The sequence below is a fragment of the Furipterus horrens genome, unplaced genomic scaffold (assembly GCF_987537825.1).
Source record: "Furipterus horrens unplaced genomic scaffold, mFurHor1.1.pri manual_scaffold_6, whole genome shotgun sequence".
Taxonomy (NCBI): domain Eukaryota; kingdom Metazoa; phylum Chordata; class Mammalia; order Chiroptera; family Furipteridae; genus Furipterus; species Furipterus horrens.
In genome coordinates, this window is record NW_028327176.1 from 139,848,329 (window position 1) to 139,863,794 (window position 15,466).

Genomic DNA, 15,466 nt, shown 5'->3' on the forward strand with positions numbered 1-15,466 from the left:
CCTATATGTCATTCTTGCTTCTTCCATTTCCTTAAAACTCATATTTAATCCACTGGTGTCTTATTAAGTTTATGACCAAACTGTACCTTCAAACTATCCATTTCCCTATAAACTCTTGAATTACTGCTACAGGTCTGCTAAGAGGTCTTCCCACATCTTCCTTTGCCCCTCTATAATCTAAGTACAAAATAAGCTTTAAATATATATATCAATTCCTGTTCCACCTAAATCAAAACCCATGAAAGGCTACCTACTGAATTTAGAATGAAATCAAAACTCCTTATAATGATTTATAAGGCCCCAAATGATATATTAATATTGTCTTTCTCCCAACTTCAATCCATCCCATACTTACTTTACTTCAACAAAAATTATCTGGAATGTTATTATGTGCACAACACTGACAATCACTATGAGAAAAATTCAGAATAAGAGACAATCACTAAATAAAAGTAGTAGCCATGGCAAAACCAACAGGAGAAGAGGTTATGCAAATATCTACACATTAAACAGTGCAGTGCTCTTTTATAGCTTAATTATACTTCTACAAGTTTTATCCCTCAGTTTCACAATTTTCAACCCATTAAAGGCAGTACTCTCTTTAAAAAAAAACTGCTGTGAACTCCTGCAACCAGCTGAGATGGAAGGAATCAGATTTACCCACAGTCCATCTTAAACTAGAAAACCAGAAAAACAGCACTGAAAAAAGTTTTCAGCACTAGAAACAAGACAATGCAAGATTGCTATCCCAACACTTCCCACGGAAAGACAACCTCTAGGCTGCAGCACAGGAAGACAGAACCTAAACAGAGCCCAAATCACTGAGCTGAGGAAACAGGAGGTCTGAATACACAGTACAAAAGTACCAAAGAAGAAAAAGTTACATTAAAAAAAAAAAAAAAAAAAAGGCTCTGGAAATGTACAGAGGGTCCCCACTGAATCTCTCCCTGAGTATTGATCTGTTCATCTGTTCAAAATTAAACACCAAAAACCAAAAAACAAGAACCAAAAAAACAGGTAAAAACATTAGAAAATAATTTCCTACAAAGTTTACACAGGTCAGGGAACAGTTCAAGTTCCCACTAGAAAGAATTTTAAAAAATCATAAGACACCAAAAAGAATCCTCATAAACCTTCTTAAAGCTAAATTAACATTAGACTAAATGCTACTTTTAAGTCTTCATAAACTTTAAAACAAGATTAAAAAAATTCAATGGATTACAAGTACTCAACATCAAGCCAGAACAAAACTTAACACTAGTCAGAGAAATAATACAAGAAAATCCAAGAACTAGGAGACAAAAAATCCAAATGAAATGTCTGTAAAAAAAAAAACATACATATATATATATAAAATCAGAAAAAGGGATAACACTGACACCTATATTCAAGAACAAGCATCAGCGCCCTGGCCAGTGGTTTGGCTGGAGCACTGTCCCATCCCTGGCCAGGGCACATACCTAGGTTGCAGGCTCAATCCCCAGTTGGGGCACGTACGAAAGGTAATCAACTGATGTTTCTCTCACATTGATGTTTCTCTTCCTTTCTCCCTCCCTCCCTCCCTCTCTATCTAAAATCAATAAACATATCCTTGGGTGAAAATTTTACAAAAAGAACAGGTATCAGCAAAACATACATTATTTTGCGTTATTCTGCCTCAACTAGAATGCAATCCAGATAGCATAATGAACAGGAGAATAAGAACCATATACACTCAGTAAGTGTTCCTACATAAGGGCTTTCTGGGGAGGGCTGAGGGCTAAGACTTGCTACATGACATTATTAATGAAGCCTTGATCCAGGTGGATGACAGTGAGCTGATCTAGGACTAATCTTTAACACTGCTAACCTATCCAACAAAACTATAAGTTTTCAAGAAACAATAGCAGCCAAAATGTCATTTTAACAAATAGCCATTTCAACAAATAGTTCATTGCACTATTTTTAGGTCAGTAAGTACTTTTTAAGGAACAATCTCGCATCATAAATGCCTTTTTCAAACCCAATTTAATTAAGTCATTCTACATGGTAAGGTGTTCTTGCTGAGTCCACTGTCATCTTTTAGAGGTTCCCCAAGGTTTTAAAATATAATTCTGACTCTTTGGAATGGCTGACAAAGACAACTGTAATTTCATCCCTTTCAAATTCATCACTCTCACTCTTTACTTACTTCTTACTCTCTGAACTTTTGTTTTTACATACCTCAAAGACTTTGTCAATGCATTTGTTTCTACCTGGAACTCTTCCTATCCCCAAAACTTCCCAAAAGTTTCTGCCTAGCTAATTTCTCTTCATCCTGGAAGACTCAGATCTGGCATCACTCGGTGATAGGCATACAAGCAAATGAAGCTCTCAGCTCCTGTAGCTGCTTGTACATGCTTCTACCACTACTATTCTATTTACCACACTGACCTATGTTTACATGTCTATATGTTCCACTCAACTACAAACTCTTCAGCAGCATACTTTGCCACTTTGATTTGTCTGTACCCAGTACATTGGCTGTAGCAGGGACTGGACTCAGGTAATAATGAAACAATAATGTTTAGTGATCCTATACTAAGAAAACAAAACAAATAAAACAACCCTGACAGCTGACAACAAACAGCTAGGCCAAATATTCCCTACTGAAATTAAACAGTTATCATAAAATATCAAAAATAATCCAACACATGAGAAATCACTTCACATCTTGTCAGAATGGCTATTACCAAAAAGTCAACAAATAACAAGTGTTGGCGAAGATGTGAAGAAAAGGGAACCCTGTGTACTGTTGGTGGGAATGTAACTTTCTACAGCCACTATAGAAAACAGTATATTAAAATAGAACTACCATGCAACACATCAAGTCCACTTCTGGGTATTTATCTGAAGAAAATGAAAACACTAATCCAAAAGGATATATGTGTGCACCCTTATGTTCACTGCAGCAAATAACAATAGCCAAGATATGGCAGCAACATAGGTATCCATCAATAGATGAATGGGGAAAGATGGGACACACACAATGGACTATTACTCAGCCATAGAAAAGAATGAAATCTTGCCATTTGTGACAACATGGACAGACCTAGAGGGTATATGCTACATGATGTTATTAGTCAGAGGAAGACAAATACCATATGATTTCACTTATTTGTGGAATCTAAAAGAAAACAAAACTGAAACAGACTCACGGATACAGAGAATAAAAAGATTGTTGCCAGAAGGGAGTAGGGAATGGGTAAAAGGTAAAGAGGGTTAAGAAGTACAATCTTCCAGCTATAAAATACATGTTACAAGGATGCAGTGTATAGTGTAGAGCAGCAGTTCTCAACCTGTGAGTTGTGACCCCTCTGGGGGTCGAACGACCCTTTCACAGGGGTCTAAGACCATAGGAAAACACATATATAATTACATATTGCTTTTTTGATTAATAACTATGCTTTAATTATGTTCAATTTGTAACAATGAAAATACACCCTGCATATCAGATATTTACATTACGATTCATAACAGTAGCAAAATTACAGTTATGAAGTAGCAACAAAAATAATTTTATGGTTGGGGGTCACCACAACATGAGGAACTGTATTAAAGGGTCGCGGCATTAGGAAGGTTGAGAACCAGTGGTGTAGAGAATACAATCAATAATATTATAGTAACTTTGTGCAGTGACAGATGATTACTAGAATTATGGTGATTACTTCATAAGGTATATATATGTCAAATCATCTTACTATATACCTGAAACAAATATAATACTGTATGTCAACTATACTGTAATAAAATAATAAAAAAATAAGACAGGCCATCCCAGGATTATGGTGAAACAAGACAATAACAAACCCTCTCTGTAATCAGAAACAGGGCATTATGTAATTACACAAAAACAAAATACAAAACATCCCCCTCTCCTAGCTGACATAACTGCTTCTTTACTAATTAGAACTCTCCCTAGACCCCCTTTGTCTCACTTTCTATATAAAAGTTAACCTAATAATCAAATTGCCCCTGCTTCTTAACAGCATCCAATCCTGAACAAAGTCCTAGTCTTCTTAAACTTTACGCAAAAGCAGACAGCACAAGCCCAAACCTAACCACAATCCCCTCTACTCCCTCTTACTGAGAGGTCCCAAGTGTTCCTCCTGATGTGGATTTTGTCTCTGGTTGAGTAAGCCACTAAACCTTTCTTTGACCAAAGGTGTGTTCTAGGTAATCCTTAGTTGCTGGGCACCACTAGTAAGATATTAGGCTAGACACTTACCTGCCTTATGTCATTTAATTCTCACAAGAACTCAACGAGATGAGAATTATTACCTGGTGTGAGACCCACAATTAGCTAGGATTGGAACCCAGGCTGACCACAGAGCCATGATTATAAATACAAACTACACCAAAAGTGCCAGAAAGGAGAAGCAGCTGGCCTGCACTGAATCAGAGGCCCTTCAATTCCCTCCACTGACTTAACTGTACCAAGCCCCCCAGATCAGTAATCTATTAAATGTCAAAAAGAGACAAAAACAGAAAGCAGAAAAGAACAGCAAGAAGGTAGCATAAGGTCTGGTACTGTTTCTCTTATGAGTTCTCCATCCACTTTGCACCCCTGAAGCTCATTACTAACTCACTTCAGAGATGTTCAGTCTTAAATCAGTTTTACCTACAGATTTGAAAAGTACCATAAATCTCAGCTACAATAAAATGTGTCATACTGTTTCTGAAAACTAAATACACTGTATCTTGAGCTCCTAACTAACACTTCCTCCATGTTATTATGATACCCCAACCATGCATCATAAAACCCAAGTGCAATTCACCTTTAAACATACAACTCACCAAAATCACAGCTGGCCTGTAATAATGTTTCCAAGTTATACAGTTGTTGCCTAATTTAAAAAACGTAAAGTAACAGTTAATTTTAGAATAGCTTAAAGCATGTAACAATTACAAGGCTAATGCTTCCAATACTTCAAGAATGTTTATTACAGGGTCAGCTTCAGGTAGTGAAAACTTCGAGAAAAGATGAAATATACCTTTGTCTGACCCTCCAAAAATAATGTATTGAAAGCTGCATATATCTAAGAAATTATATCAAATATCATAATTTCATTATCAACTAGATACTGTTTAAATCTTCAAGTTATATTAACTACTGTAGCTTAACAGTTATATAATGAAATGTTAAGTTGTATCATACATTTAGATAGTAGGAATTCAAAAAAACCAGTTATCAGGGGAAGTTTTATTTCTATTGTTCCACCTAATTCCTGAGAGTAATCTTCTCTTGCTACTCTTCCTAGTTGTCTTTGACCTCCTTAAAGACTACCTCATATTCATGATCTGTACCCTAAAGACTCAACTCATTCTGTAATGTTCAAAATAAAGAATCGCTCACTGACCCTGTTCTCCCAATAAAACACACAACATGGCACAAATAAAATGATGTCTCTTCGCAAGGTCTACAGGATGAGGGTGGGAGAAGAAATCCCTCCACCTTTCTCTTTTAATTTAAATGTATTATATATACATTCTTGATGTATCTTTGGATAATGATTTGCCCTCAGTAACTGACTCCATTTCAAAATCTAAAATCTGAATATGGCCTAAGTTTTAAATGATACATTATTTCAACTGTGTTCATTGTGATAATAAGATAGTGTATGTTTGAAATAAAGTTCATATTTTTAAGAAATTCATAGTAAAATATTTAATGATGACATTATCAACTAGAATTTGCTTAAAAATACTTAAATGCTTAAAATGCTTTAAAAAGCCAAAAAATAAAAAGGGAAGGAATAGATAAAGAAAATATGATAAAACCTTGATGTTTATTATAACTAAGGGAGGGTATATGGAGGTTCATTATACTATTCTCTCTTTGTGTATGTTTTAAGTTTTTCATTAAAAAATTTTAATATTACCCATATTAATCATATTAAGTAATATTTATATTACACAGTCTGAAAGATATATTTGGAAAGCATGAGTTTATTCTCTAACAATCATTAAAAGATTATGGCTACTGGCAACAAAAGTATTTCAGTTTTCTTCCAAAACTATAATATAGTTCAAAGCCTTAAATATTTGTCTTAAATACACGATGTCAAATATTCTTAAAAAGAATAGATTCATGAAAAAACAACTCATTAAAACCATTACTCCATAAAATGTTACTGCATAATTTTGTTATTAATAAGATAATCAAGTGAACAAAATGCACAACTCTACTGGTGCTTTTGTTAATATCAGTTCTAGAAACCTCAGAGAAACATAATTTACAAAAGTAAACAGCATCTATACCCCAGGACAATTAAAACAAAACAAAACATACCTGAATAAATGAAACAGCACCCTAGATGAATTCACTAATGCTGTTTCAGTAACCCACTGAATGCCAAATATTTCCACTGTATCCTCTTCAAAATTAGTTGGTAAAGGATCAAGATCCAAAATTAATCTGAAATGAAAACTATAATTAAATTTCATGAAAAAGTATGCTAAGTCCCATACTGTAACATGTCCCTTTTGACATTCTATGAACCCATGTTGTACATGACAGGCCAACAATAATATTGTATGGTCAGGATATGCCTTGGTACCGTACACATATCCAAGAATACTGAAGCTAGAACTATATTAAAAATTCAGTCTGGTATATTGATTTAAGAAAAAGTGTAACTAAAGAGCAATGTAACTTACATGTAAAGCACAAAAAGGAGTCTAAGAAATACACTTTTGCCTGTGTTTAATAGTGTTCGTCAGATGTGGAATTTCATCCTTTGAGGGGGCATTTATTTTTAAAACAGCTATAAGTTATTCTGAGCCATGTCTGAAGAACAGCATAATCAAACTGAGTAATCTCTTTTAAGGACTCAAACAAAGTACAAGTATAAAATCAACAAAAACTGTTTCCTTTATGAGTAAAATAGCCTCAGAAGGTATTCCCAAAATATTTCAATAACAGCATTTTTACAACAATATGTATACAACTGCCCAAGGCAAGAACTTTGAAGAATACCATTATTATGAACTTACATAAGCTGCTGTATTTATTAGAAAGTTAAAAAAAAAACTAAGTCTGTAAGACTTCTCTTAATTTACATGATGACACACAGACTTAGAAGGAACTGGGGTGACAAAAAATGTGCATGTCTTACTTAAGAATTATTGACAAGCTCCAAAATATTATTTCATGTTTTAGGAGGAAACATCACTTCCAAAAGCCCAGGTAGTTCAGGATTCACTTTAAATGAAAGGGAAATTAGAGCCCAGCTCCATCTGGCAAAACTGAGGAAGCAGTGTGGTGAGAGAATAACAGGGAACAAGAAAGTTCTCCTATATACCCCAAAATCGTTAGGTGTGCTCTTAACCAGGAAACCAACAACAGGCCTAATAGTTTGCATCTGTCTGACATACTACCAAGCCGATTTACAAAAACATGGCTTGAATATCAGAGTTTAGTTGCCTGAAACCTTCAATATCATTTCTAACAAACTAATGACAAATCTGATGAAAGTAAAACAAAGTCCCTGATTTTTTTTTTTTTTAAATATATATATACACCTACCGCTTAAGGGCTCCGCTGGAAAGGTAGGACTCTCCAGAAAAATGTTTTCCTCCTCCTGTGTTGTCAAAAGCACAAGAAAAGCAAGGGGGTTTGCACCATTCGGTTCCCAGCTCTAGTTCCAGGCTGTCGGTCAGGAACGTCGACACAGCGGAACAGATATCCATATTTACTTCATGTCCTAAAATATTTGGGGTTCATTATAATTATCATTAAGGGCTCCAAATAAGTTGGGATGAAATTCCCGGAGGTAGGGCGGGTGACGTCAGAAAGTCACCAAAACAGTCCCCTCCCCAGCACAAAGAAAAAAACTGAGAAGCCGCATTCCCAACAACTCTCCTCCACTGACTCCCCTAGATCAAGGCTACCAGAACTTAGGCAGAATGTACCCGCGACTGGATGACCAGGAACCTAACCCCTCTAGGTCGGGGAAAGAAATGTTTGCGAGACCGATACTTGCTTGACGTCCTGGGCCCGCCTGGGCCTGTGCCCTCCGCTAAATCGCGCGGAGCCACTTTCCCCGCAGAGCTGTGAGAAAGCTCCTTTGCAGACTCCGGTGGGGATCAGAAGGGCCCCGCGCCAAACCCCACTCCTCCCGGCCACCGAGCAAGTCTCACGTTTCTCCCGGGACGAATTCGGCAGAGACCGGCGCGGGCCGGGCAGGGGGCAAGAAGATCCGCAATACTCAGCACCCGGGCACCCCGTGTTTGATGCACGTCTTACCTGCTCACACTTCCAGCCCCCGAGATCCGCCCGCCCCGGTCCCGACTACAGCCCCTGAGTCCGTGGGGTCCGAATCCCAAACAAGCGAAATTCCCGCCAAGCTGCGCCCGCGCTCAGGAAGGGCGGGGCCGCGGCAGAGCCCGCCTCCGGAGGTCCGCTCTTGAGGTCTCCCCGGGAACCGCCGGTACCTGCCAGTTGTCGCGAGAGTCTGCCGGCCGAGGTTTGGGTGCCGCTCTTCGCCTTTTTTCTCTTTCTCTCTTTTTCTTTTTTTCTCTTTTCTTCGTTTTTAGTTTTAATTAGTGCATTGGGCCAGAAGGCGCGGCCTGACTGAGCAACGACAGTAATACCCGACTGAGATGAGCAAGATCTAGGAATAGCGGTTTATTTTACGGTGGGACTGGAAAATTGGAGCTTTTGTTCAAGTGAGTCCGAAGCGGGTGTCATTCACACCCAGAGCCGCGCGGTGCCCTGTTCTTCCCGCGCTAGTACCACCAACTCTTTTTTGAGATTGAGGATGCCTGTGGGGTTGTGAGCCAGGCTAGTGCAAAAATGAGGCTACTCCAGTGTATGGAAACACTGGTATGAAAACTTTCTCCACTCTTTTGCAATACATCCAGACAGGTTTAAGTTATTTAAACCTTTCGTAAACGTATGGCCCAGTCGCAGCATTTTTATTTTTTTAAGTGCCCTGTAAAATCTGCTCCTCAGAAGACTCAATCTAAGTCAAATATAACACATTTCAGCATATCACCGCCTTCAGATTCAAGAAAAACGAGAATTTCTCATTCAAATGTGCTGTTATAATTTGAGTATTCGCCATTGCCAATTCCAATACGATACAGTTTGTCCTGCGTTTAATTCTTGCACAGGGAACCTTTCATAACTTTCCTGTGTTCAAACCAACTACTGCATATTTTCTGACAAATGAGACGACTTGGGAAAAAACACAACATGACCTCTATTCCGACTACAATTTAGGGCTTCTGTGATAGGTCTGTTAAGCTTAGCTGATGTACCATGAGACCTAATGGTTTTGGGGGAATCACTGCAGCTCCTGCTTCTTTATGGCCATGTGGAGTCTCTAGCGTGACACATGGCATAATCTATAACGATGCTTAAGAAATAGTGCCTAGGTGTGAGAATCTTGGGCCCTGGCACTGAGTTTTGAAGAACTGGGTCAACATAATCATTATTACTTATATTCAAAACATCCAGATATAATTTTTCCCCCTTTTTCAAGTGCCTTATGTTGAGTGATAAACTTGGTTGAACCAGTGAGTGGACTGGAAAGAACCAAATAAGTTCTCTTTAAATAAGCAAGTACTATCGTCGTCGTCGTCGTCGTCGGCAGCCGTCCGTCTCGAGAGACGATGGTGTAGCTTCTTAAGAGTCTATCTGCACCGCCGAGAATGACTGTGCAGTCCGACTCGGGAGTGACATGGTATCTGTCTCCTCCCGTGTTGAATCGACATCTTGCAATGACGCTGAAGCTACAGAGCCTGGGCAGGGTAATATGGAGGGTCTGCTGTTGCCCATGCAGCAGACCCCCCCTCTCTTCGCAGCTGAAGGGTCCAAGGGAAAGACGGAGTCGATACAGCTTGGGTTCAGGTGCGCCGCAGGAGTTGCCGGTGTTGACTACAACGTCAAACCGCCTTAGGGACTCCGGCTCCGGATTTTCTGTCGGGGTTTACTCCCTTAGCCTTTCCCCTGAAGAGGTATGCCGCAAGGCAGCGGAGGTTTTTTGGAGTCAGAGTTTTCCTTCTCTGATGTACCCTGACTGGAAGATCGAACCAGCGACACTTAGCTCGCAGGCCGACGCTCAATCCACTGAGCTAAACCAGCCAGGGCATAAGCAAGTACTATAACACATGTTAAATGAGTAAGAATCCCAATCAGGTAACAGATGGCATACTCTAGAAAGGTGATTGAAGCGTACTTAATGAAAGGGCTGTTTACGAAGGTGTGGAAAACAAAAAGTGATGGTGAAACAACCAGAACTAATCAGAAAATTATTATTGCCCTTAGGCCTAAGGCGTAAGGTATTACCAGAGCCCAAGGAAACTTATTGCTATAAGAGACGGCCACCTACCTGATAGCCACCTGTGGTACCTTCATACAGAAACAGCTCCTGCCAACCTGCAGCCCAGCAGGGAGGAACTGGAAGGATTAAGCACCCAAACCTCTTTCCCTGCACACTATGATGTCCCCCTGGCATGTCTCACTGGCGAACATTAAACTAAAAATAGAGGGCAAAGATGTAATCTATAAAGTTCAGCCTCCTGGGTTAGAGTCCAGTTTAGAGAAGGATAAAGTATGAATCTGATAGGAAGGGGTCAATTAAATCAAGAGGACATAATAGTAAATGTAGATCTATCTAGTAATAGAGCTTCAACATACATAAAGTGAAAAATACAATTACTTATAAGAAATACTCAAATTAATAATTATGGTTAGAGACATCAACATTCTGTAATTGATGTAACAAATAGAAAACTAGTATAGATGTAGAATACTTGAACAGCACTACCAAATAACTTACCTAATTGACATTTATAGATGACTCAACCCAACAATAGAATACACTCTTCACAAGTGCACACAGAACGTTCACTAAAAGAGACTATAATCTCTACGATGAAACAAATTTAATCAACTTTAAAAGGATTGAAACTATACAAGGTATCTTATCTGACCATAATAGAATTAAACTAGAAGTAAATAATAGACATCTGTACAAACCCTAAATATATGGAAATAAAGTAGCATTTATAATTGAATCAAAGAAGTAACTATGAAAATTAGAAAATATTTGAAATTAAATGAAAATGAAAACATTAAAATTTATAGCATTAGTTGCTTACATTAGAGAAAAAAAGCTCAATTCAAGTTTGAACTTCTAAAAAAACTAGAAAAAAGTGGGAAATAAAATCAAAGCAAGCAAAATTAAGAAAATAATGATTAGATAAAAAATTAAATGAAATAGAAGAAAAATAAGAGAAATAAATGAGTCTGGTACTGGCATAAGAACAGACACCTAGATCAATAGAATAGAATAGAGAACCCAGAAATAAACCACAGTCTCTATGGTCAATTAATATTTGACAAAGGGGTCATGAGCATACAACGGAGTAAAGATAGCCTCTTCAATAAGTTGTGCTGGAAGAACTGGACTGGTACATGTAAAAAAATAAAACTAGACCACCAAGTTACATTATATACCAGAATAAACTCAAAATGACTAAAAGGCTTAAATATGTCATGACACCATAACATCCTAGAGTAAAACACAGGCAGGAAAAGTTCAGATATTCCAAGTAGCAATAATTTTGCCAATATATCTCCTAGGGCAAGGGATATAAAGGAAAAAATAAGCAAGTGGGACTACATAAAACTACAAAGCTTCTGCATGGCTAAAGAAACCATCAACAATGCAAAGGGAACCAATTGTATGGGAGAATGTATTTGCCAGTGATACATCAGACAAGGGTTTGATCTCCAAAATATATAAAAAATTCATATGACTCAATACCAGGAAGACAAACAATCCAATTTAAAAATGGGCAAAGGACCTAAATAAACACTTCTCCAGAGAAAGCATACAGATGGCCTATAGACATATATGAAAAGATGCTCAACATCACTGGCCATAAGAAGAGATGCAAATTAAAACCACAAAGGTATCACCTCACACCTGTCAGAATGGCCATCATTAATAAACCAACAAACAACAAGTGCTGGTGAGGATGTGGAGAAAAGGGAATCCTAGTGCACTGTTAGTGGGAATGCAGACTTATGGAGCCACTGTGAAAAACAGTATGGAATTTTCTCAAAACACTAAGAATGGAACTGCCTTTTTACCCAGAGATTCCACTGCTGGGAATATGTGCTAAGAATCCTGAATCACCAATTCAAAAGAATTCATGCACTCCTATGTTCATAACAATGCTATTTACAATAGCCAAGTGCTGGAAACAGCCTCAGTGCTCATCAGTAAATGAATGGATCAGAAAACTGTGTTACATTTATACAATGGAATACTCTGCAACAGAAAGAAAGAAGGAACTACTTTTTTGACAGAATGGATGGAACTGGAGACTATTATGCTAAGTGAAATAATCCAGGTTGTGAAAGACAAAGACCATATGATCTCATCTATAAGAGGAATCTAATGAACGAGATAAATGAATGAGCAAAATAAAATCACAAGCATGGAAACATGGAATAGACTGACAGAGAACAGAGTGGAGGGGTATGAGAGATAATGGTGGAAAGAAGGGGAAGGGACTGGTCAAAGAACATGTATGAATGACCCATGGACATGGACAACAGTGTTGGGATTGATTGTGGGAGTCGGGGTGGGATGGGCAAAGGAGGGCAAAAGGGAAAAAACTGGGACAACTGTAATAAAATAACAATTAAAAATACTTTTAAAAAGAAATAAATAAAATGAAAACTTGGCTCTTTGAAAAGACAATATAATTGATAAAAACCCTCTATCCAGACTGATCAAGAGAAAAAAGAGGGAGACACAAATTACCAATAGTGAGAATTAAAGAGATATTATCACTACAGATTCAACAGATATTAAAGTGATAAGAATATTAAGACTTTTACACCAATTAATAGAAGAAATGGACAGATTCCTTGAAAGACAACTGCCAAAAGAGGAAAAGATAACTTGAGTAGCTCTATATTCATCTTAGTAATTTTCTTTTTTAAAATTTATTGTATTTTTTTCCATTAAGATTTAGTTCCCTTATACTCCATCCCTGCCACAATCACCACACTGTCGTGCATGACCATGAGGCCTTTTCACCTTTTTGCTCAATCCCTCCATCGCCTACCATCCATCCCCACCTTAGCTGTTCTCCTGCTCTCTATCTATGAGTCTGTCTCTATTTTGAATATTAGTTCAGTTTGTTCACTAGATTCCATGCATGAGTGAAATCACATGGTATTTGGCTTTCTCTGACTGGCTTATTTCACTTAGCATAATATTCTCCAGGTCCATCCATACTGTCGCAAAGGGTAAAATTTTCTTCTTTTTTTTAATGGCCAGGTAGTATTCCTTTGTGTAAATGTCCCATAGTTGTTTTATCCACTCATCTACTGATGGACACTTGGGCTGCTTCCATATCTTGGTGATTGTAAATAACGCTGCAATGAGCATAGGGTACCTTATGCTCTTTTGAATTAGCATTTTGGGTTCCTTCAGATATATTCCCAGAAGTGAGATCGCTGGGTCAAAAGGCAGTTCCATTTAAAACTTTTCGATGTATTTCTATACTGCTTCCCACAGTAGCTGCACCAGTCTGCATTCCCACCAACAGTGCAAAAGGGTTCCCCTTTCTCCACATCCTCCCCAGCACTTGTTGTTTGTTGATTTATGATGATGGCCATTCTGACAGGTGTGAGATGTGTCATTATGGCTTTAATTTGCATTTCTCATAACACACAGATACACACACACACACTTCTTACAAGAAAACTTGGTTTTACTAATGAATTCTCTCAAACATTTAAGAAAGGAATAACACCAAATCTATACTAACTCTTCCAGAAATTAGAAGATAGAATACTTTCAAACTCATTTAATGAGTTGTATACTAATACACTAAAATATAAAGTTTGACCTTTACTTCACACTATTTACAAAACTGAAATCAATATAAATAATAAACCTAAATGTAGAAGTTAAAAGTATATAGATATTCAGAGGACTGATAAACAGAGAAATGCCAGCAAAGAAAGACAAGATGTTAAGACCAATTTTAAAAAGAAAACTCAAGGGTGTGTACTGTTATGTGATATATGTCATGGAAGTTAAGAGATGTGTTTCATGAAAGAATGGGTAATTTATTGCTGGTAAGTGAAATAATAAAAGAAAACAAATAAACCACTATATTTGGCAGTATGTAGGTCATTATTGATGTTGATAAAAGCCATTTCAGTTGAGTAGTGAGGGGAAAATGTTAGATTGAAGTGGGTTGCTTTGAAAATGAGAGGTGAGTCAGCAAATATAGAAACTTTACTCACGGATTTTATTTAACATAAAGCAGAAAATTGCCCGGCTCTGTGTCTCGGTTGGAGCATCATCCTGTAACCAAAGTGTTGTGGTTTTGATTCCTGGTCAGGGTACATACCTATATTGTGGATTCATTCCCCATTCTCAGTGCATACAGGAGGCAACTAACTGATGCTTTTCCCTTGCATTGATGTTGCTCTCTCTCCATTCTTCTTTCTCTAAACAGCAATGGGAAAAAGTGTCCTCAAGTGATGATAGAAACAATTTGTTTTTAAAGCAGAAAATTATGACAGAAGGAAGATGTGTGGATCAAGAGATGATGTTTTGAAGATAGGAAATATTAGAACATGTGTCTGAGGTTATGGCTATTATAAAAGGAAAAAATATATAAATATAAAGAAATTATAAAGGAGAAAGCTGGTGATGCTGAAGAGAAGGCAGATAACTGCAGGCCTCAAGACAAGAGGGGATGGTATATTCACTGCACAGGTGACGTACCAGCCTTTAGTAAGATAGAGGACATGTTTTCAATAACGGGAAGAGTGAAAATTATGCAGATAAAGATAGTGTAAGTTGGTAAACTGAGTGGTTGGAAGTTAAGATAGTTTTTGTTGTATTTCATTTATTTTCTCTGTGACATATCAACTGGAAGTGAGAGCAAAGAATGGTTCTTAGAGATTTGAGGAGAGGTAAGATGTGTCTTGGTCATATTGGTAAGTAAAGTATATTTACTAGCAAATTGTAGTAGGAATATCTGAGAGTGTTTAATGACTATTTGAGATTTGTGATTTAAAAAATTAAGAGTTTAGTTGGTATAGTTTTGTGATTTTCACCAACAGAATTCAGGAGGGGAGAACATATGATAGAACTTGAATGTTGTAATATTAGTGAAAATATCTAACTTAAAAAAATGTATTCACAAACCATCTATTTGATAATCTAGTATTATGTTACCAGAAAGAAAATCAAACAACTTAATATGAATGTCATGTTTTAGTAGGGAAACTTTTTATGAGTTCAACTAAATGTATCCCAAAGACTGAAGCCCTCAATTTCAGGAAATTTATCACCTTTTTAATTGAAATCTTATTTAAGGTTTAAGACGATTCCCTCATACCTTAAATGAAACCAAGGATCATTTACCTTTTTATATTAACTGCTCATAAACCAAGAAC

The 15,466-nt window shown here is 37.3% G+C and overlaps 1 protein-coding gene across 1 annotated transcript in view; it reads right to left on the bottom strand.

Moving 5' to 3' along the window:
• The window catches only part of MMS22L (MMS22 like, DNA repair protein), a 122,574-nt gene extending 114,241 nt beyond the window's left edge, over positions 1–8,333 (bottom strand). The window contains exons 1-4 of the mRNA XM_090280561.1: positions 8,267–8,333; positions 7,547–7,724; positions 6,311–6,436; positions 4,816–4,865 (exon numbers count right to left, since the gene is read on the bottom strand). Of these exons, the coding sequence (XP_090136687.1) occupies positions 4,816–4,865; positions 6,311–6,436; positions 7,547–7,710 (340 nt within the window). The 5' untranslated portion in view covers positions 7,711–7,724; positions 8,267–8,333. The remainder of the gene's footprint in view (positions 1–4,815; positions 4,866–6,310; positions 6,437–7,546; positions 7,725–8,266) is intronic.
• Positions 8,334–15,466: the final 7,133 nt, after the last annotated feature.